The 24,278-nt window shown below is 46.8% G+C and overlaps 1 protein-coding gene across 1 annotated transcript in view; it reads right to left on the bottom strand.

Moving 5' to 3' along the window:
• Positions 1-24,278, bottom strand: part of LOC119098204 (SCY1-like protein 2) — a 189,470-nt gene that overhangs the window by 16,510 nt on the left and 148,682 nt on the right. Inside the window, exon 15 of the mRNA XM_037221130.1 lies at positions 3,644-3,861. Within this exon, the coding sequence (XP_037077025.1) occupies positions 3,644-3,861 (218 nt within the window). The remainder of the gene's footprint in view (positions 1-3,643; positions 3,862-24,278) is intronic.

Raw genomic sequence — 24,278 nt, 5'->3', positions numbered from 1 at the left:
TGTCTTTCTTGTGTGCCTAATACAACACAAATGTACTCTTTCAATTGGTTTATCCAATCACTTGAGCTTGATATATAACTATTACACCATTCAATGACGATATATATATATATATATATATATATATGCATTATATATATAGATAGATATACATTATATATATAATGTATATATATATATATATACATTATATATAGATATAGATAGATATACATTATATATATATATATATATATATATATATAAATATAATGACGTCGCCACAGAGATGCTGCTGGGCATTTACTTGTTGAAGGGCGTAACAATACGGATTTTTTCAATAATCGTTTTCCAGTCATTATAAGCCGTTCTTCCCCACAAGGTGATTCCCACAACGTTTTTAAAAGTTTGTCTCCTTTCTATACCTGGGGTTCAAACAGCTGCGGTTGATCAGCCGTGGTTGGTATTATCAGCCCGTATCACTGCGCCATGATTTGCATCCCGTTGAAGGGGTCTATGCAGCTGCCTGAGTGGAGCTTTGGCCGGTGTGGTCTGTCAAGGTGCGTGGGCAGCCGGCCTGACCTGACCTGGCCTGGCCTGGCTGGTCCGGTCCGGTCCGGGCTGGTCCGGGCTCGGACCGCCTTGACCGGCGCGATGCGCCAGAGCACACCCCTGCGTGGTGCGCAGTGATTGGCCCGTGGTCACGTGGCCGGTGTCTGGGTCGTATCGCCGACGCGCAGGTAGCGGGGCTGCGCTAGCGGAGGCGGGCGGGCGCGGGCGTGTCAGGTTTGAGTGTCCAACGGAGCTGAGCGCTGGAGATTGCCATAGAGCGTTTTGAGCTTGCTGTCATCGGGTTATTATTATTATACGGGTTATTTCAAACCGGTGACACGTATTAACGAATGGTCAGTTCGATGGAAGAGAAATATCCGATCGAGCAACCGGTAAGAAGACGACAGCGATTGTATTCAATGCTAAGAGAGGCTCCAGGAATTTTCGTGGCCGGATGGACCGGGAAGATAAATACAGTCTGATTTCGCGTGAAGTGGATTATGGGATGCCTAGCTGGATCACTCTTCAGCATATGCATGGAGTCGGAACTGAAGCTTTTCCAAGACATGCTGAGGGTACAAATGCGATCTTTGGCCCGCTTCCGTTCACCGCCATAGCCATGCCTAGCATTAGATTGTTTGCAAACTTGGCCTAATGAAGCCTTCAGAAATCCGGGAGTAACGAAAAGTGCACATCAATACGTTGGAAATGTGGAGGTCATTTCCAAATGGCAACAACCTGTGGTACTTTGTAACACTGGCTTCATGTGTCAAAACCTGTTAGTTACAAACTTCAAGGTAAAAATTCAACGACTGAACTGTAGTCTTTTCTGGGATTTCTTGGATATCGCCTGGCTGGCCGATACCGGCTTCAAACTTGGGATGTGCAAAGCAGGGTGCTATCTTTCAAAGCATAACAAAAGGAAGGAAAATGACAGGTTTAGTTGGCAAGCAGAGCCAACTGATAGCTACAGGCAGCCAGTTTACAATAGGTTTGCCTGGATGAAGCACGACAACAACATTACTTGATAACATCTTCTAGCTACAAACAGTTCCCGTGCTATGACATAATTACATTTCCGAGCGCTCTCAAAATATCAATTAGATGCTGATTGAATGCAACCAAATGTTATCTGTGATGATCATTGGAAAAGGAAAGTGAGGGCAACATGATGCCTGATACTATACCTGAAAGGCAAGTGAGACCCAGGGGCGCGGGAGCTAGTTCAAGTTGAGGGGCAGGGGCAAACTCGCCGAAGCGCGACCGCTAAGATTGAAAAGTGGGCCCCTTTCAAGCCTAGATGGGCTCCCATAAGTCAAAAATGACCCTCTACAAGTCAGAATGGGCCTCATAGGCTAGGAATGGACCCTCTGCGAGACAAAATAGACTCGACGTCAATAGCAGGCTCTCCACAGGTTAGAATGGGCCCACTACAGGTCAGAATGGTCCTCTACTGGTCAGGATGGGTACTCTGCAAAACAGAATGAGCCCCTACAGGCCAAAATGGGCTCTCCACAGTCAATAACAGGCCTCTACTGGTCAAAGTGGCCCCCTACAGGTCAGAACGGGCCCTCCACAATTACAAGTGAACCGGCTACAGATCAGCATGGGCTTCTGCAGGCAGAAATGGGTCCTCCACAGTCAAAAATGGGCCTTCCAAAGGTAAGAATGAGCCCTCTACAGGCTCCAAAGTTCCCTTTTCTGGTCAAAATGGATCCTACATAGGCTAGAATGAGCCTTCGATAGATCAGCATAAACTTTTGCAGGTTTACACAATCCTTTTACAGTTCAGAATGTGCCCTTAACATACTAGCATGGGCACTCCACAAGCCATCCAAGTTAGAGGGGGACGGCTTCCAAGTCGGGAGAGGGGCGAGCTGCCCCCACTACCCCACCTCAACCCCCTCGTTCCGGCGCCCTTGGTAGAACCCCAGGAGCCAAATCCTCCTGGGACCAAACATGGCCTACTCATTACCCAAGCACTGCGCCTGAAGGCCCCGGTGTTTGCACTACTCTATCCAAAACAAACAATTATCGCGATGTGCGGCATTTGACAAAAAGAAGGGCTTGAAAGAGTATCGTACTGATCAGCCCCCCCCCCCCCCCCCCCCCCCGCTCACTTGTGGAAAATATGGCTATGCCAATTGTAATGATGAAACGCTAACGAGCATCCGTAGCACGGCCCAAATGGCACGCTCTATGATATTTTCTGAACCTGATCAGTGCTAGAAACAAAGCAACATCTTCACGTGTGTAGGAGGTACCACCTGCCACCAGGAACTGCATAATACATACCTTGCACCAAATGGCAGGGTGCAAGGTATGTTCAGTTGAGCATGGATTGGGGGCCCCAACTCAGGTTGTGTCGCTCTGCGTTGAACACTGCTGCGGCAGTCACACGATTGCGTTAATATTAGTATCATTGTAATAAGAACGCATCTGATCAACTGCATGTCATTGGTTATAGTAGTAAAGATTAAAACACGGCAGGTAGCAGCCTGTAAACAACCATGGCTTGACACCGAGTCATCGTATATGCTTGCTTTTTATGTTTAGAACATAATTATTGGAATAAAGTTGATCATAAGTGTTCCGATCATAATGCCTACAAACATACCACAGACCTTTCGCGAGTTCAAAATATTATTGTCAGAGCAATGCATAGGCTACATTCTTCCGGTAGGATGCAAGAGGGCATCTTAGAGCTTAGAGCTTAGAGCAAGAGGGCATCTTAGAGGAGCGGCATCTTAAATCAAATCACATTTGAATGCACACTGTAAAATACCTATGTTGCTCTGCATGCAGCTAGCCGGGCCTGCGCAGTTGGGTTATGTCGCCAAAGCACCAGAACCGTATCTGTGCTTATTTCATTGGCACATCTAGTTGTATTTTTCGACTCTTGAGTTTTAAAGTCTGCAAATCGCGTATTTCCGGTTACGATATTTAGCTAGCGATCATGTGTTTACGAATGACATTAAGTTGTATTATTGCTACAACTACTGATTGGAATCAAAATCTAAGATTGCTACGCCGGTACCAGTTTGAGATCTTTGAGATTTCAGCATAATCCTGTCGCCCAACCTGTCATTATAAAGCCTTGGCAGGTACTCACACGAGCCGGCCGAGCCCGAGCTCTTTCTGCTGAAGTCCTCGGCGCTGTTGGTCTTGCGCCGACACTCCACGCGCAGGTTGGGAATGTGGAAGGTGGGCGCGCCGGACGTCACGGCCGCCATGTTGTCCGAAGAGATGTGGTGCCGCAGCGCCGGCAGCCGCCGATGGTCCGGCGAGTTCAGCACTAGGTCATCCAGCTTCAGCTTGTTCCGCTGGTTTCTGCCAACATCGGGCATCCGTCAGCCATCCGCCACAATTGCTTTGAACCCCATTGGGAACTGAAAATGAATTTGCATTTATGATGGACCTCTTGCCTCTGCTATAAAGAGCTGTAAATGAATAGACACCGCTGTTGTAAATCCCCCCCCCCCCCCATCCAAATCCTTCCGTAGCTGCCTTCAACATGGCCTCTTCCATGCTTCCGAAACCTTCTGTATCAATTTTGGTTGCATGGGAATAAGCACGCGCCCTCTTCTCTCTCTCTCTCTCTCTCTCTCTCTCTCTCTCTCTCTCTCTCTCTCTCTCTCTCTCTCTCTCTCTCTCTCTCTCTCTCTCTCTCTCTCTCTCTCTCTCTCTCTCTCTCTCTCTCTCTCTCTCTCTCTCTCTCTCTCTCTCTCTCTCTCTCTCTCTCTCTCTCTCTCTCTCTCTCTCTCTCTCTCGCACTCCTTTTCACTCCCTCCCTTTTCTCGCTCGCACTCTCATTCTTTCTCGGGGCACTTGAGCCGGAGTCATGCACTTGAGTCTTGAGCCGCAGAGCAGCTGGAACCAGTTAGAACTGCTTAAATTTGGGCTATGGCGTTCCCTGTTATTTGCTCTTGGTTTCGGCCTTGCACTGGAAATAAATTGAAGGGCAACCATGAGAGGTGGGTCGTTCAGATGGATTTTAGTCCCGGTGACGAAGCTCAATTTATGCTCAAAATCTCCGGGGTCTTGTCTTATGGTCTGGTGACTATGACATTGTCTGTAATATGCCCTCAATCATTGCCCTAAAATGTCATCTCATGCTGACAGAGGCTAACTCGGCAGACCAAATGCACTCTGGTGTCCCAACCACTGAACTGGCTTTTAAAGTTTGGTGACCATGACAATGGCCAAAACGAAAGATACCGTGCTCCATTGTTTTGAAGTGGGGTTGACGGTGCAGCTCTAGTCCAGCCCGCTGGCTGGACGGCGTTGTCCAGTCTTAAATTAACACTCGCGATTGGGTTTAAATTAACCCTCACATGGGTCACCCAGGTATGTTTTCAATACGCCTAGAATGATCATGGACAATAAAGAATGCTTACGGAAGAAGAGAACGTGTGGGTAGACGATTGTCGACTTGGTGAAGCATCTTCTCTTTGACAATCCCCCGCCAGTTTAGATATTAAAGGGAATGTCCCATATTTGAAGGTATTGAAACATGCATCAGATACGATGAAATAAGCTCACTTATCACAATCAAAAGACGCATATTTGAAAAAAGACTGCTTTGAATAACGCAATTTCTCTATTTAGTAAATATGCTCATCAGTACGCCATTGCTGGATTTCGTCATCGTACCTTGCACAACATTCACTGAAAGCCGGTTGGTCACAGCTTTGTCTGGAAATTGTGCTAAAAAACACCACATATGAATGGCTCCATAATCATATTTTTCATGGCCTTGATAGCCGCATGGCAAATGAAATAACGAGACTTGAATGGCATTTGTATTGCGTTATTGATGCCTGTGACCTTGAAATAGTCTCCCCGAGATAGTCTGCACATCTTCGCGGACGTGGAGGTCAGAAACTAGAATGGTTTAAACCTTGCAGGGATGTGAACTGCACCGAATGATCTTCAAGATGGTCTTTTCAGTTTAAATCCGCCACAAATGCGAAACATTCCCTTTAAGCATAATTTACCTCATGTCACTGTATGTCTTGTTTGTCTTTGGGCGTATAATATACCTTCTACAAAGTACCCTCGTCTTTCTTCAGCCCCCGTTGAAGCAGCAGAAACACACCTGTTGGGGTACGGCTCGCCATCTAAGTTTAACGCTGTCCTACTCAGAGTGATTGCAGTGCCAGCCTGCGTCAATATCGCTGGCTTTAAGCACTGTAGTTTGTTCCTATTGCGTTCCTCATCATTTAACATTGATTTCGATCTCGAAGAACGACCCTCAGTGGCCGGGCATCCTGATAGATTAAAGTCAAGATTCAAGATGCAAGATGCGTTTCGCAACGTGTCCACGTAAGTGGATCTCGCCGCTGCACGTCAAAACACTGCTGCGCAGTTCAAGACAAACCGGCAAAGACACGAATGAAGATCACGTCTCACCACCCGCTAACACAGCTGTTTCACCGATGACTTCTAGAACCCCAGCGAACGCTCCCCGTGATGGGTTGCTTGGAGTTGGTGTCTCGATCGCTTAAGAGAATGCTCCACATTTGAAGGTACTGAACCAAGCATGAGGCATGATGAAATAAGGCCATTTGTAACTATAAGCATACTTTGAAATGGAAAGGGCTGCTAAGGACAAACGCTTTGCTCTTGAGTAAATATGCTCCTCAACACGTCATTGTTTGATTGTGTCATGAAATATCTGCATGACGTTAGGGGTGCTGCGAAATTGGCCGTGCGAAATAGCCACTCTAGCATTCACTTGTGCTTGAACTCGCCAATGGATGGCAGTGGCAGTGATGAACGTGTTCGCTGAAGCAAATATGGTTATGGGTTCGTGATTTACCTTTTGTGCCCTTCCTCGTAGTGTTCTAAGTAGCACTTTTCGCAACATATTTTCTCATGAGTTTAGTTTTGCTTAAGTGAGGGAATCTGAGAAAAAATCAATAACTTGATCTCATTAACTATTAGGATTTGTCAGTGATGTAGACAGCACAGCTGATCACCAACAGAATTTTACGCGGAAAGCAGTTTGATTTACTTTCACGCCCACATCATGTGATAAACGTTTCAGAACAGCATTGGACTGTATATATATATATATATATATATATATATATATATATATATATATATATATATATATATATATAGGCAATGTTCCTCATTCGAAGATGCCGAGCCAAGCATCAGACATGATGAAATGGTTCACTCATAACTGGTGGCATACTTTCACATGAAAATGACTGCTCTCAACAACACAATTTCTCTGTTAAGTAAAGATACCTCACAATGCGCCATTGTTTGATTACGTTATCGTACATTGCACAACATTGCTTGAGAGCTAATTGACAGCCATTGTATCTGGAACATGGTATTCACGAACGCCAGACATGAACGACTCGACATTTGTCCTTATTTGTCTTGATCGTCACATGGGCGATGGAACGGCAGGGTTTGAATGGCATCATTATGATGTCATACAAGCCAAGATAACCCTGAAATACTCTCTCTTCAAATAATGTCTCCATCTTCGCGGGTGTATAGCTCAGAAACTAGCGCGATTCAGGATTCAAGGACTTTGAACTGCACCGACTTTTGGTGGCTATTTGAGCAATATGGCTACTTGAGTAGAAGAACCCCAGCAACTATGGAACAACAAGCGTGGATTCCCTGTAAAAAAAATAGTGCCGTAGCCGAGAATGCAACTGCTTGTAAAAAAAATGTTATCATATAAACTACAGCACATAATAACCGTCCGTTCATGTCGAACACATGAATTCACAAGCAACCCTGCGGCGAGTGAGGTACTACAAGCCAGTCAGCCGGTCTACCAAGGTGGCAATTCTGACAGAGCCAGTCTGGCAGCGATTCTAACGTCGTAAAAATGTTCCATATCGCAATCGAACGACGATGCATTGAGGAGCGGAACACGCGTACTTCATAGCGAAATTGTGCTTTCTAAAGCATTCTTTTGCACTTAATGCATACCAATAGCTATAAGTGAGCTTCTTTCATTATATCGGATGCTTGCCACAATGTTGTCAAATATGGAACGTCTCCTTTAGGCTCATCCTCTGAACTTGTTATTGAGAGTTGCAGCAACAGGAACAACAGGTACAGAGATTCCATCATTAAAGGGAGGGAGGTGTACCAAATTTCAAGACATTGATGCAAGCATCAGACATTGCGGAAAAAGTTTTTTAGTGACTGTTAGTATGCTTTTGTGCTTAGTATGCTTAAGTGCAAAACACCGCTTTATACAACACAATTTCACAATTCAGCACATATCCTCCCAACTACGTCATCGTTCGAATAAGACATGGTGTAACGTTTTTTTTATGACGTTAGAGTTACTACCAGACTGGCCGTGTCAGAATTGCCACTTTGACTAGCGGACTGACACACTAACCATATTGTTTCCCTAGTCCCAATGAAAAACCGTTTTAGTGGCTTTGCAACAAGTTTTCTCAGGATTTTCAACCATGCGTGGTGCATCATATTGGATGCACGACGGTGTTCTAAAGGTGCTGTCTATTATGGTTAGTGTGTGACGCTTGACGGCTGTTATTCAAATCACTACCGTCAACACGTGCTCGGGGGGAGGGGGAGGTTAAATTGCCCCCGCCCCCGAAGGTTTTTCCAGAATGGTTTCCGAACGGCGCAGACTAGCCGCGTCAAATTTTGCAGAAGTGTAGACCATTGAATAGCGGATTCTTTAGTATGAAAAAATTCTGGTGTACCTTGTAAGGTCACTGACCTACGGCAGGTCAAAGGCAGGCCATGGATTCAGCGAAGTCAATTTCTAGGGAATCGTTCAATCTGATGCATCAACGAAGTGTTAGACGAAACCATGCATATCTGAGATGCTTTCTTGGAAACACAACAATGGAATAAACAAATTCCATTGACCTAAAGTCAGGCATGAAGGAAAGATGAAACCAAAACCAACCTGTTTTATTACTCTATGGCTTACTGCATGGGAACGTTTCCGGTGATCAGTTCTAATTTATTGATAACATGAACCGCATGTTGCATCTTCAATGGACTTCTTAAAGGTCAGAATAAGTCACTGATCTTAAATGACCCTAGCAAATTTTGTTTTCAGGAACATACTGCCTGGCGTAACATTTGTCGGTTGCTCAGATGTAAAACCCAAGGTAGTCTTGTATGACTTTGGTGACCATGAATTATAAAGGTCAAACAAAGCCACCCACCTTAAATCATTGTTTGACCCAAAGCTCGCGACCTAGGAACTGCAAACTTTGACCTTCCTGAGTTCACGTGTAGACCAACAAACCCTGTAAATTTAGTGTCTCCACCTCTCTTAGTTCCTGAGGGCTCGGGGGTCAAATTGACCCCCACCCGAACAAAGGATATCCAACCGGCCACCCGTGCGCGTGTTAAACATCCGTCAGAACAATTTGCATCACGCTGTGAATCGGGGAAGCGTGAAGCTGAGGTGTGTGGCTTGGAAACGTGCCAGCCCGCTCGCCTTCATCAGCTGGTGGCCTTTTTTTGCGCTACAATAAAAGTTCCTATCTTAAGGCACTCATGTAGTTCATTCTCCCCGCAAGTATCATAGCCTGACGTACACTTTCTCACAATTGACAACGACGGGCGTTGAGTGACAGGTTTTAGCGTAACCTCCGACTTCAAACGTTTGCCATGGTTTAACGCTTTCAAGACGCCCAAGCCTCCGTGTTTGGGAAGTTGTTACTATGTAACTGGAGGTTCAGGCACCTACCCATTGCAATGGCAAGTTACTTTACAACTCTGCTGTCTGGTGTGATGCATCACAGCACTTGAGCAGGGCGGACCATATGTTTCTCAGCATCACAGGAGAGTTTCAAGCCATGCCATCGCTGTCTATACGCCCGAGATTGCGGGCGTGCAGGCTCAAACCTTTTGATATAGTTTATTTCACTACTCGCTGCTGTAAAGGAGTAAATATTCACCAAAGCGTAAGCATTCTCAAAAAAAAAAATTCACAAAAGGAAAAAGGGTCTTATTCGGCTTTGAACTCATTTCGACCCACCATATTGATCACCAATGACCCCACTTATTTCTTTCCGGGTAAGGGACCCCTCGAGTATGAGGCTAGGGGGCACATTGTTATTCCCAGTCAGGGGCGAAGGGCCATTTCGTCCCACTGCGGTGTGTCTTCCAGCTGGCATTCTGAAAAAGAGGTCTTAAGAGGGATATATCATATCACACTGGTCCTCTCCATGACACGGGAGGCCCTCTGACCCGCGCAGTTGACCCCGGATCGACGCGGGGAATGCTCAATGACGCAACAGCACCCCTGATCGCCGTAGGTGGTCTAATAATTGGCACATAAACTTCAGTTCGGCTTAACGGGCCCATGCTGGAATTGAGTTGGGGGTCCACCGTTCGGTATTAGGGGCCCCGGCCGGCACAGGATGATTCCATTGCCTTAATGTAAACAATCATTGTAAGCTCCCATGTTTCCTTTCATTGTCAGAGGGCCCCGAGCAACGCAAGAGACCCTCTGGCATTCGGGGTCCCGTTCCCGTTTCTGTTGCGCAAGTCTTCCGCCGACCGACTCGAGGGCCCTTGTTGACACAGATCAGCATGTAAGGCACTGTGCACCCCTGACGATGCACGAAGCCTGCATTGTTGCAATGACACCAACCAACGTAAATTGCGGGCCCGGCCGTGTCTCTGCTTGCAAAATTCTCATAACTCGGACCGACACGGTGCCGACTGGTCAGTAGTGGTAATCTCTGGCCGAAATTTTAAAAACAATCTTGTCTCAGTGGTCCCCCATCAGTGCAAGAGGCCCCCTAACTGATATTTGAGACCAGGGCCGTGCCGGTGGGGTCCGATCAGTCCATCGCGCCCTAAAATCGGGCCCTAAAGGGAATGTTTCACATTTGAAGATATTGAAGCAAGCATCAGTGATGATGAAACAAGCTCACTTTTGACTACTAGTCTACTTTTAAGTAGAAAACTGTTCTATACCACACCATTTATCTGTCCAGTAAATATGCTCCTCGATACGGCGTTGCTTGATTACGTCATCGTACTTAGCACAACATTCATCGAGAGCCAGTTGACGGCCGTTATATCTGGCAATACTGCTCATGAACATCAGATACGTTCCGACACGACCATTATATTTTCCTCAGCCTTGATCGCCGCATGGCTTATGGAATGATAGGGCTTGAATGGCGGTATGATGACGTCATGAATGCCAAGATGGCTTTGAAACACTTTCCCATTTTCGCGGGCGTGCAGCTAAAAAACAAAGGGGTTTATGTGTTAAGAAGGACAGGATTGTGAACTGCACCGAAAGGTCTTCAAGGTGGATATTGCAGTTCAAACCCTCATATAAATGTGGAACGCTCCCTGAAATCGTAGGTCTCGAGGGACTCTTCGGGCCTCTCAAAACCTAATGGGGGGGGGGGGGGGAAGTGTCCAAGGTACCTCCTCTACATACGCTACCGCATGAGAGCCTAACGCAATTATTTGGATTTTCGCAGAATTTGCCTTCATTGCATCTGTGCATAAACCCCTCAGCAGTGACGTCAATGTTTTCCCCACAGTTTTAGCAAGACTCAGTCTCCGAGAGGCAGCAATCGCCTCCTTCGCTGCAACGTTACGGCGACGTAGTGCGCGACTGTCGTGATTTTCTGGTCGTGTAATGATATCATGCGCAGCGCTCCAAACTTCGGACAAAAATACAACTGGTGTGGCGCCACGTGGATAGTAGTGTACCTGTTACCGTCTTTTACGCGGTAACGTACGTGCTTTAAACTTTTACGTACTTTACTAAAACGTGCTTTACGGTAACGTACTTTTAAAACAAATAGCAAAAAAAAACAGAATAGTTAAATTTGATGATTTTCCGGTGAAAGTAGTGTTAGCCATGTGGAAGGGGAATGTGCACCAATTAATTTGTATCCGAAAGTCACTGCCCATGAATGGACTCGCCAAAAATGAGATGAACATTCATTATTCCGCAGAACATTAACGTGACACACTTGCCCGTTAAATGACACACAAAACATAGAAATTCAGGATGCCAATGAGACGAAGATAACCAAAATTTATGTATATCAATCATACGTAAAGGACATATGTTGTATCTTATTCCAAAAAAGGGTCCAAACAGAGAAATCGCATCGCAACGTCCTACTGTGCGAAGCATTGTCATTGCAGACGGCTCCGGCGTCGGCAACCAGCTCCGCCCGGTCGTTACGCTAGTCTCGTCTCGCACACATAGCTAGATAGAGACAGAACAACCTATTTACAACAACGATCCACAATGCTGAACGGAAAGGCTTCAAAAGACCTCACAGCAGCCCACCAGTCAATCTAGGACTTTTGGGTTAGATGTTACCGTGTTGCTATCTTAATGAGAAGTGTACCCAGCATTCAAACCAAAGTACTGACTGGTTATAAAACAGCAATATAAGCTTGTTTAGCGCCAAAAGATGGTTTTAGAGCTGCACGACAATGGCCAGTTCCTTGCATATTTAGCGCGTCAGAATTAATGCGTAAAACCTTCGCTGACGTGCCTGAGAACACAGGAAATTTCATTTAGAATTAGACAGTCACACAGAAAAGGATCTCCAAAATGAATACTTCGTGTAAAATCCAGAGTGCGTTGTTCTCGTCACCCACACTTGTAATGGGAGCTTTAATAATTGAACGAATCTGTTTGATTTTTTGCTTTACCGTTAGGCCACGGTGACACCACTGAGAGGTCGCTTTTTTCCGCTAGAACGTCTGAACCTGGTACCGTACAGCTAGACAGCATGCCAAGATGGCGTACTAATCTCTTCCGCAAGTGGATTCCAGACATTGGAAAAATTGCGAAAGAAGAAGCCATCAGAAGACCCTTTTGGATTGCTCCATTAGTGATATTTCATGCGTGGTGGCATGCATTTCACAATCAAAAGCGGACCCACATATTTCTATCTACAAATCTAGTACGATCCTTTAACATGGCTGGCACTCTCCGTCCCCCCCCCCCCCCCCCCCGCCAGGACCCATAGGCTGGGAAGCACAGCACTTCATGGATTGTATCGATCCACGGATTGCTGATCCATCCCCGGGCTGGGTTGGACCGGCATCAAAACTTTCAACTAAACCATGGATTAGACCGGAACAGCTTTTCAAATTTGGTAGTCTGCACGGATCGCACGGATTAAAAAGCAATCTAAGGGAAATCCTCACTAAATGGTTCCTGCAGCACTCAATGATGAACTTAGAAGAGGACCTATAACCCAATTAACTACAGTAGTTTCAATTACGAACAATACACAAACGGGTTGCATAGTACATAACTCAGCGGCATATTGCAGAAATATATTTCCTGGTTAAGAGATCACATTGATCGATTTATATGAATAAGTAACACTCTTAAGTGCTGCTAGCTCTCATCCCATCTCAGGTAACTGAGATGTCTTAAACGCTACTAACTTATTTTATTGTAATATATAAACACAGACATTTACATGCCTGTGCTTCTCCTGTAATTGTTAAAATCGTCCAGGACACTTTATACAGGAAGCCCAAAAATTGACATGGTTTTTAAGGGAGCATTCCACATTTGAATGCGGTTTTGAACTGGAATAACCATTTCAAAGGTCATTCTAGGCAGTTCGCAGCCCTCCCCTTCTTAAAATCTAAGACCCTTAAAATTCCGACCTTTATACCCGCGAAGATGTACTCACTTTTTCGCGCAGACTATTTCAAACCATTCAGGTATGAATGACGCCATAGAAACGCCATTCCATTGCTGCCACCACATAGGCCATACGGCGTTCTAGGCCAAATAAACATAACGTCGAGCTTTTCCGATCTATGGTCAAGTGAGCACGATTTCCAAATATTATGCATGCCCATTGATTCTCCGTCAATATTGAGCAATTTCGGCAGGTTTCAATCATAATGCGGTTATTTCGTTATTTGAATTAGAGCCCTTTCAACCAGCCACGATTATTTCAGGGCTATCACCTGAAGGAGAATGCACAACGGTGGGGCAGGACAACATGCGTCTGGGGGGGGGGGGGGGGGACAGGTGGCAACCGCCGAGCCTTAGCCCGCGAAGAGTCTCCTCTGCAGGATATGCAGCGGGGTCCGTTCTGGATCCCCCTCCAGGGGGCCTCTCAGCCTTCTCGTGGTTGATGCATGCAGATTGCCCCGGACAGGCGGGTTGTGGCCAGGATGCGGGATTATGGAAAATGATAACAGAAAGCAGGATTAGAGTGTCGGATGCTCAATTTCGGTTGGTTGGTTTGGTTGCTTGGATTAGAGCTCTTTCGACCAGAAATGATCATTTCAAGGCTACAGCACGGAGTCAACTGATTAGCTGTGGGGCGTACTGGTATGCGCCTGGGGGGCCCACCGGCGAGCCTTAACCCGCGCATTTTATCTAAGTACCCAGTTGGAGCCCTGTTCCCCACACCCTCGGCCCACTCGTGGGTGCCACGCGCAATATGTCCCGGGCAATCCGGGTGTCGAGAGGATGCGAGGCAAGGCAAGAAAGGGGTCAACGGGTAGGACCACCGATACGAATCGCGAGCTGCGCTATATGTTAACAAGACTTGGACATGATTGCTAGTTATCGAGGCCATACGAATTGCAGTGGAGTAGCCCTAGCAAAGTGCCATAGCCAAGCATGTGAATTCAAGTAAGCTTCTTATACTGACGGATAAGTTACCTCAAAAACATCCTGAGAAAGTGCCAAAACGTGAGTACCTTACAATACTTCGTTCAGCGAGCACTTCAAGCACCGTGCTGCCATCTCCCGGCAGGGTTTGAAGCATTACAAGTAAGTGCAGGGGTGGCAATTCTGCACGGCTAGTTTGGCAGCACCTCTACGTTACAAAAAGGAATAATGACGCATTCAAACGGTAATGGATTGAGAAACACGTTTATTAAATCGAGAATCGTTGTTACCTAAAGCAGTCTTTTCCACTTAAAAAGTGTACCAATTATCCCAGCTATAAGTGAGCTTAATTCATTAGATCTGATGTTTGCCTCTTTCAAACGACGCCCAAAACTGTCCATCCGCACCTTAAATGCATATTTGATCAGATTTTGGGTAGCTAATACGATCAACAGAGCGCTTGCCACGTGGTCAGTATGTGTATGAGATGTCAGGGCGCAGCGGTCATGACAGAGAACGGGTGACGGGTGACATGTACCTTACTTTCGCACCACGTTTTGTGAGTATAGGAGGATTCCGTCTTTTATCCAAAACTTCCGGCAGCGCAGGAGACGTTACACAGCATCACTCAAACATTTCGCCATCTACTAAATTATTTATGGCGTCTCCCTAATCGTGCAGAATACAAAACGTGTAGAATATGGCGCACTATTGACAAAATATATGGACCAACTTGCCATTAACCGTATAAATGTGACGTCGTCCAGCTGTACGGTGTAAGAATATAGCTAAAATGGTTTCGCATTGTTTGCAGTATGGAAAAAAGAGATATCTAAGAGCATGTGCTATTTTTGCAATGGGCTTCAAAATGACGACTGTTTCATTCTGGATGAAAGCAAGTACCGCAGGCAGCCACCAGTGGACATTCGCGCACATGGATTACAACTTTGACGCAGCCGGTAATTTAGCGGGAAATTATGGGAGCAGTTGAGGTTGTTTTAAACGTTGGCGTATCCGAGAACGGATACACACGTGCAGTATCATATATGAGGTGCTGATGATTGTTTTATTTCATCAAAGAGCGTCCCACATGGGTGTCGTCCTGCACACGTAACCTGAGAACCGCTGAAACTGTCGAGTGAGATGTATACATATGAACCTAGCGTCCAAAAATGGAAGATAATGCCCCCATGCCTTAAAGCTCTTGCGGACAGAAGCGATTTTGCCCCCGCGCTGTGGTGGCACCCGTTAATTCTTGTTCAAAATAGTCTTGAGATGATTGGTAATATGATGAGCCTTGTTTGTTCTGATCTCGATGCAAAATTACATTCCAACAGGCAACAAGGTATCAACACAGTGGCCATTTTTTCTCCGATGGAAATTGACATGCAGCTAAAATCTAAAGGGATTGTTCCACAGTTGTGTGGGGCTTTGATCTGAAATAGACGCATTGAAGATCATTCAAGGCAGTTAACAGCCCTGCCCTAATTAATACCCAAACCTCTCTAGTTTCTGAGCTACATATCCACGAAAATGTGCAGGCTATTTCAAGATCGTTCAGGCATCCATGACGCTATAATAATATATTATACTAAAGGAACAGTGTATGTGTGTGTGTGACTGTCAGTAGACCTACGGGTTTAACGCTCAGGAGTTTTTGCGTGAAATTTGCACAGGACCGAGATGTGCCGGCTGCACTTGACAGAGTCGCGTCAAATTTTCGCATCTCGCAAAAATGAGCGTGCGCCGAGAAAACGCAAAAATCCAATAGGGTTAGTGCGGGTGACGCCAGTTTCAAGAAGATGATCGGCCGACTGTCCGACCCGCCTCGCTTCCCGGAGGCGTATCCCGGTAACGAAGGGTCGCAGCGACGTGAGACTTGCACAGTCCGATAGCGCCCGGAATGGGCCACCGCAATCGGGTGAGTTTTTTGCGTCACGTGACATGTGGCACGTGCACACGTGTTGACAAGTCGAAAACGGCGTTTTTTTACGTGGTTTTACGTTTACCTTCACATCTCGTCGCGGAAAGACAGTAAAGCTCTGAATTTTGTTTCCCAACATTCACAATTGAAGCGGCTACATTTTCAGTGCGGATCGCGAGCTTGTGCAACGCATCGTTGCGCTGCAAGTTGCATTCCACGCTGCAACGGGCCGAGTTTTCAAAACCGAGGCTGAAGACAAGCCGCTACCGTCAAAACTATACGTTATCTAGCGTGGAAAACTACATCAGCGTCTCGGTCGATTCGCCCTGTCTCTGATGCACTTTTTTGTTGAACGAATTTTTAAAACGGTCGCCCGCAAATGGGCCTAGACTACGGGGTTGCATGACGGCATTTTCGCCGCGACAGCGGCAAGTTACTGCCCCACTCCCGGCGTACGTGCTAGGCGTTAAGGGCTCAAATGGCCGTTCGCGCGGCGGGCTTCAGACTTAATTCATTTAGCCACGTTTCATATTCAAAAACAAGCATTCAGGCGTGATTTCAGCTTGTCCCAGCCCTTGTCATCCCTGTGTTTCACCTTAGGCTCATTTTTGGTAAGTGCCAAATACGTGGCGCGGAAGAGACAAAATAATTTCACCAACCTTGGCTAGCGTCGCTGCGTGCCGTTTGCTTTTGCTCAGTTCACCTTATTGATGCTTTTTTTTGGGGGGGGGGGGCTGCTTGTTGGATTTCATTATGATGTGTAGATATTTTGTGTATCAAGCACGAAACCTAAAGAAGTGTGTTGTGCACGATGCTGTTTGTGTGTATGGTAGCCATTTGTAAACCTGTTGGTAATATTAAAGGCCCAGGTTTTCTCTTTTCCTGATCCTAGTGCAAGGTGGCATTGGGCCGCCAGTTGCAACGAGCTGTGAGTGCTTTGGCTGCTGTCTTGCACTTTGATTGTGCGTGTGTGTTGTTTTTATAGCTGCACTTGCAAAGACGTGTATGAACCTCATGGTACAAAATATACAATATTGTTATTGCATTGTAAATCCGATACATCTCTTCAAGAAATCCTGGCACTGGTTAGATAACTGACCTCTATTTTTGATTTTTGTTCGAAAACATTTTGAGGCATGAAATATTAGCACGACATGAATGACAGCCAGCAAACCTTATAATGCTGTGAATATCTATGGATAGCGTCTGGTTGCAATCCCATCTGATCACATATTGTGGTTGTTGGGGACTGAATCCCAAGTCACATCAATGTTCCATAATCATATCATTTTCCTTAGGTATGGTAGTGCGCATAAGCAACATTATGTGATGAAAGAGGAATAATTTCCACGAAAGTGATAAGATCTGAAATTTTTGCAGCCGTCCCATAATAGCCTGCTGTATTAGTCCAACTATGTCAAAGGTATCACGAAGGGTAGTTCTGTCCTCAAAAGCTGATGATAACTATAGCACTTAACTTGCTAGGACTTAGATATGCCAGGGACCTGCAATGAGATTGTCAGACAGGTGCCTAAGAGGGAGGCATTGAAAAAGGGGCGTCTTTAGTCCTTACAGTGAGAAGAAATGTCAGAAGACCGTGTTGCTGTGCATAGATATTGGACAAGTGTCTGTGCCACAAGACACCAATAATGAGAACTGTACACGCTGTATAGAAAAGGGATGCTGTGAACTGGTCTTTTGTTTATGCCCCATTGTTGTTGATGTTTAGAATAAGGACATTGTGTGGCTGCTCTTGGTATTGAGGAAATCGTGCAAGAGTGTGCTATCCATGCATAAATAAAGGTGCTCTGCGCACCGGGCATCGTCTCGTTGTCACGAAAGTTTTCTGTCCTCTGTTCCGGGCAAATAAAAATTTCTACCACTTTGAAAATAATGAAATCTGCATTTCAAACAAGACATGGGCAAGTGGTAGCTCATTACGCAGCAGGTTCAAGACCAGTCTCCCTAATCTGCTCATGGCTATTGAATGCCTTTCAAATATCAGAGTAGGTTGTGACAAACAACAGGTTTTGATCTCTTCAGGCACTGGTATGACCCGATGTACGATTAAAAGTGATTACATTGGATTCCTGTGGAATAAGCAATCCGGGAGCATTTATAACATGACTAGCTTACTGCGTGTCATGTTGACCTCGTATGACCTCGTCTTGACATCCTACCTACATCTGACCATGTACTGACCAGAACAAAATTGTAGCTGACGTTTATGCTGCATAGCGCGAGCAAAGTGCCTGTAAAAATATTATGAATCATTTGTCGCATGAATACGCCGAATTATCACGCTAACCTATAGAATGACCTTGACCCGACCCCACTGTGGCATCTACAAGTTTTCAGCACGTAGCACGGCATTCTCAGTTAGCCAAAGAGCATACACTTTTTGGAGAAATGAGACGCCTCAATTGACCCAGCTCCTGAAAACATGTAACGGGGGTATGCAGGCCTATGCCCTGACCTTGACCTTTCATGTCAGTATGATTTCCAAGTGTTGCTTCTTTAAGATGTGCCCATGAACTTTTCCGTTTTCAGATATATATTTCCAACTTAGGCAATGAATTGCTGAAAAATATTTGTGAGAGTTTTGTCTCCCGCCCTTCCAGTCCGAGGCGCTCGGTTAGGACGCCAGCCAATTCATGATTAATAAACCATGCAGCTGATATTATGGCCTGTTTGGGAAAGAAATAGTCCTGCTATGATCCAACCAAAGATATTTAACGGCTTCCAGTCTCAGAACCGTTTCAAAAAGCCAAGGAATCTGCGGTAGGCGTGTATCTGCCGTTGACCATTACGTGCCGATTGCACTTGTGACGTCATCAGTCGTAGCAGCGAAATTTGGCCGGACGGCTATACTTTCTATTCTAGGGCCCTGGTTTGTCCGGCACTTTGCTGGCGGACGGGTGGTGCGCGGTGGCGGTCTTCGTCGAGGTGTGGCGGTGGACGGCGCGCTGTGCGTTACGGTCGCCGTGCGTGCACAGGCGTGGCTTTTGTTTCCCAACATTTACGATTGCCGCGGGTACACTTTCAGGCGCATCGCGAGTTTCTGCAATGCACCTTGCCCTGCAAATTTCACAGCTTGTAAAAGGCCAAGTTTTAATAATCGAAATGGTACGGTCACACGTATAACACGGCACGGGATCAGAGATAGATTTTGCTCTCTTCCACGAATTTGCACCTTTTGTGCCAAAATTCGGCACCTATGGCGCTAACACACCCGGGATTGGTGCGCTTCAATGTGAATGGAAGAAGCGAGATGACAATGTTTGGTGAAACTTGCCGCATGTCAGGGCGCCCATGTATCAAACTATGCATTTACACAATTTTGGACTTTTGAAGGGTTTGCACGTTTTCATGATATCTCAGAAGCCAGGGAATAAACTACACAGTGACCGGCATGCTTCGATAGGTGATCTAACGGGCAATCACTGAAGCGTGTACCATGTCACGCTGCACGTGTCATGTGACACGTGCACATTAGCTGTGAAACTGTAGTTTGCCGATTTCGTCCATTTTATGCTTTACGCGCGTATTCCGCTCTTAAGGCACGTAGTAGCGCGAGGCTGGCATGCTGCGATAGGTCATTGAACGGAAAATCCCATGGTCGCATGTGTCACAAGTGTGGGGTGGCACGTTACACGTGTCGGGCACACACGAGCCAAGAGGACGGCTTTGCTCTTTTTCACGGGTTTACACGCTTTGTGCCCAATCTCGGCACCCAGGGCACGGAGCGACTGGGGAGTGGCATGTATTTATAAGAAATCGAATAGATGATGGCGATGCACGAATTGGCACGTCGTACGTGCTATATGGATAGATGGGGAATCAAACAATCACGTGGTATAGATTGTAGTGCCGCGCATGCGCGAGCCAGGAAAATTGATTTGGCCACTTCCGACCGTTTTTCACTCTTCGATACAATGCAATACTGTTTGATACAATGGCACTGCGTGCTGCCATCATTCAAAAGGCCGACAACTGATGGAAGGGACAAAAATCACCGGCCACACCCCACGACCACTCGCTTATCCCATGGAATAGGTTCGACTGTGGCACAGAGAGCACAGGCGAAATGCGCTCTCTCCCGCCGGCGGCCGCCAGAGACCGCCAGCACCGCGCGCGGCCTGCTGCCGAGTCTTTTTCACACTTTACGCGCTATCTCGGCAACCAGGGCACCTAGAGCCGTGCTTCCAACTGCAAAAGATAAATAATGAAAATTTCCAAATTTTGCATCAGCGCAGCGAAGCTAGCGCGCACGCGCTTGTGTCCCCCAAATCCTGTCATTCCATTGGTCATCCAGTGACCAAGTCCAAGACGAACATAATTGTCGACTCGTTGCTGCCTGGCTTTGGTAAACGTGATTTCCAGATATAACGGCCGTCAATTAGCTCTCAATCAATGATGTGCAGGTTACGATGCCGCAATCAAACAATGGCGTATTGAGGAGCGGAATTGCTAAATAGAGAAATGGTATTGTGTAGAGCAGCCTTTTCACTTCAAGTATACCATTAAGTATACGCAAGCTTATTTCATCATGACTAATGTTTGTTTCAGTACCTTCAAACGCAGAGCATTCCCTCCAAGATGATTAAGTGAACCAAAGTTGCTGCTAAAACGCTTTTAAAAGAAGCTAATATTGGAGCGGATGAGCACAGACCCAGCTGGCAGCCTTGTTCTGGAAACTCTGACCGGGTCGGACTGGGTTAAGAAACATGAGAACAGCGAATTGGTGCGCAGTTCAGATCTGGACTAGCCGGACTGTAACAGACCGGATCCTGAAAAATGCATTCCGTGAAACGTTCTATTGGAAAGCTTACATAAAACAGTCCAGGTAAGCTTGACTGCTAAACACCTGAACTAGACACCCGCTAGAACCTAATGAACTGTACAAAACAGGTAATATCGCAAGATGCAATAAACATTTTTTTTATACGCGGCCCCGCCGCACAAAACAGACCAAGTGGTCTGACCGTGACCCATAGCAGATCGCGGTATCAGCCTCAGCTGGCGGACTGGACGCCGGCGCTTCAAGCCTGAACACACTTTTTCATTGATGAGCCCATACAATTTACTAGCATTTACCGACCCCATGTCTCCACCAACAGCTTGTCTACGACGCACCAAACACAACTGCTCGCACTGCGCGCGTGATCATGTCATATCAGTACAATGAAACAAGTTTGATCTTGTTTTCTGGCCCACCCGCATTATTTTGTTTGTCTGCAATTTGCTGGCGACGCTCCACTCCCGCGCTGCAGAAAAACAGTCAGAACCGTGGCGGAATACAAACACGCACACGGACCTGCGGCCATAGAGCCTTCGCCAAACCTTGCGCTCTCTAAAATCGTTGGGGGCGACCTTACACAGTCATTTCGTGCATCATGTTTGAACTATAGGTCACAATTCGTTAAAGCGATTTGAATTACGGCCACTCGCAAGTTAGAACCCAGGAGCCTCAGGTGAACATTGCAGTGCACCAACCCAGGAGCCTCAGGTGAACATTGCAGTGCACCAACCCAGGAGCCTCAGGTGATGAGCTCATCCACGAACCCGACACCCGATTAAAATGGATTTGCAATTACCTTTTCTGCTTCAAAAATCCAAAAGGCTTCCGCACTTGCGGTGTTGGCAATGCATTTACGTCTTTTTATATCCTGAAGGCTCAGTCGCATCAGTGATGTACCGCATAATCTTAAATACATGATTTTAGCCCTGTCTTAACCGTTTGAACATATTATATATTTTATCCCTGCATTTGCTTCGCTTTTAAATCACGCATTACTTTTTCACGATTTTGGATTGCATGTTATGATGCATGCGTGCCGCTACATACGCTGAACTTGATTGTAGTAGACGTAGGTATTTGGACGGAGAAGATAGGCTAAAAGTCTACCTTCCATCGAAGACCCTCAATGGCAGTGAATGACAAATGAATGGATGACTGAATGAATGGCAAATGAACCCCACTTTTTTATTTGTCGTCCTCAAGATTGAAAGTTGTGCGCCTGCCGCACCACAAATGCAAATGCACTTCATAAATTATCCACATTCCATGCAAACAGCGGCACTAATCAATGGCAAATTCCTTGATAAAAGTCGCAGACAAACCTCTCCCCATTCAAGACTCACGGAGCCAACCCCTGTTTGCTCAGTTTTGCATCAAATGCAAATAAAAATCATGCTCCTGATAACGGCATTGTCGATATGCTTGCTTTAGTTGTCGACCCATCTGAAGACGTAGACGCCTTTATTGAATCATCACCACCCAGCAGATAAGGCCTTCTCATCACGCTTAGGCAACAATTAGTCTTAAACAACATGCACATCGCGCAAACAGGCAGCCTAATTTGGATCAAATAAACCAAATCGATTTCGCCTGATTGCAGAATAATCGCTGACTAACTAATCATATACAACCCAAATCTCCGGAAAAAAACGCACGAAGAAAGGCTTCAGTGAAGCTGCACATCAGCAGGAATTGTCTAATACCTTTCGAATGCATGCTGATGAGGCCCGAATAAAATCAAGAATGCTCACAAATCGATAGTAACTTGCTGGGTAGATAACGGCCGAATATTTATTCAGCGCATGACAGCTCCCGGTGTAACCAGTTTAACTCTAAGATCTGCTCCGTGCTTTCCAACCCGCGAGCAGGCTTTACCGACGAGGTTTTTTATTCCCATTCAACCAGTGTGACGGGTGCGGATCCTGCTGACATTCTGCTGACATCCTGCTGACTCTGTGCTGACGCAATACTCGCGTTTAGCTCCCGTTCAGCGTGCCAACAGTGGGGATCGCCGGATGTGATCACATTCGCATCCGTGTGAGGTCCGAGCTTGCGAAGCGATCGCTGTAACTATTTTCGTCACGTTATGCGTCGTGACGCATCACGGCGTCCAGGCGCGCTACGTTACGTTTGGTTTCGGTGGTTGTGGCCACATCACTATCCCTTCAGGACCCGTCGGCGTCGGCCATATACGCCAGGCAGTCACTGCGCCGGCCGACACGCTCGTTCTTCCGACATTTCCCGACACTCATTCTCCTGACATTTTCCATTTCCCGACAGTCATTCTCCCAACATTTCCGGACACTCATTCTCCCGACATTTCCCGACACTCGTTCTCCCGACATTTCCCGACACTCATTCTCCGACATTTCCTGACACTCGTTCTACCAACATTTCCTGACACGTCCCGACCCAGCTTGCAAAACTCCTCCCGCTCATCGAGCCAGCCCGGTTGCGCGGCGGGCCGGCGGTGTGTTCATCCATACCCGACCGTGAAACGCACGCTTTGCAAGATATCGCATGACCAGTCACGCAGGAAGCCGGACTAAGCACTACCGTACTAGATCGACGGGTTAAAGATCAGCGCTTGTGGCAAAAATAAGTACACATTTGGGAGCTGAAAAGTTTTGCTGGAGCCGTGGTGTTAGCATTTAAAGGACGAGGGTCAATCCTACTACGTCGAACGCTCTAGCAATGGATAACTTTTTACGTAATGCAGGTTTCAAATTGGAAGCGAAGAGGGACGTGGTTCCCTGAAGCATTCGTGGCATGCACAGAGCATCTGTACAAACACACTCAGGTGGACTGAGAATTTGCCGGGCGGGTCTCGGTGTCATGAAGCCCTGGTGCTGAGCGCTGTCGTCGCGCCGGCCAACGACCGCCCAGCGACTCGCCGGTCTCGGCAGCTGATAGCTCGCAATGGCCTCCTGGGCACGTGGGGCTGCTCAAGAAGACCGTGCCACGATCCATTATGGACCGGCGACGTTGCAAAATAGCACTTGGCGCCAGCCGGCCGAGCGCTGAACTGCATCCCCGGCCATCGAGCCGGGCGTGGGACGACTCGGAGGTCGTGCCGTTCTCGACACGCCGCCGAGAACGGCCCAGCCCGGAGACCCGGCCCGCGAGACGGAGCCCATCTCGCTGGCCGCCGTCCCGCCTCGGGGAGACGCCGACAATCTCGCCAGCTAACTCGGGCGGGCACTGGCGATCTCGACACGTCTCGCAGCACCAGCCGACGTCGCTAAACGACCCAGGAGGCGTTCAAAATAACAGCGACATGGCGGGGGCACGCGGCAAGTTCACGCCACGAGGCTGTGAAGTTGCTTGCCGTCGCCCCCGCCTCCGCCCCAAAGCATGCCAGGAGAATTGCTCACGTTGCGCACGTGCTCCAAATACATGAGTTC

Source organism: Pollicipes pollicipes, unplaced genomic scaffold (genome assembly GCF_011947565.3).
Source record: "Pollicipes pollicipes isolate AB1234 unplaced genomic scaffold, Ppol_2.1 Scaffold_4740;HRSCAF=5597_pilon_pilon_pilon, whole genome shotgun sequence".
NCBI classification, from domain to species: domain Eukaryota; kingdom Metazoa; phylum Arthropoda; class Thecostraca; order Pollicipedomorpha; family Pollicipedidae; genus Pollicipes; species Pollicipes pollicipes.
This window is presented reverse-complemented; position numbering and strand designations above follow the sequence as displayed.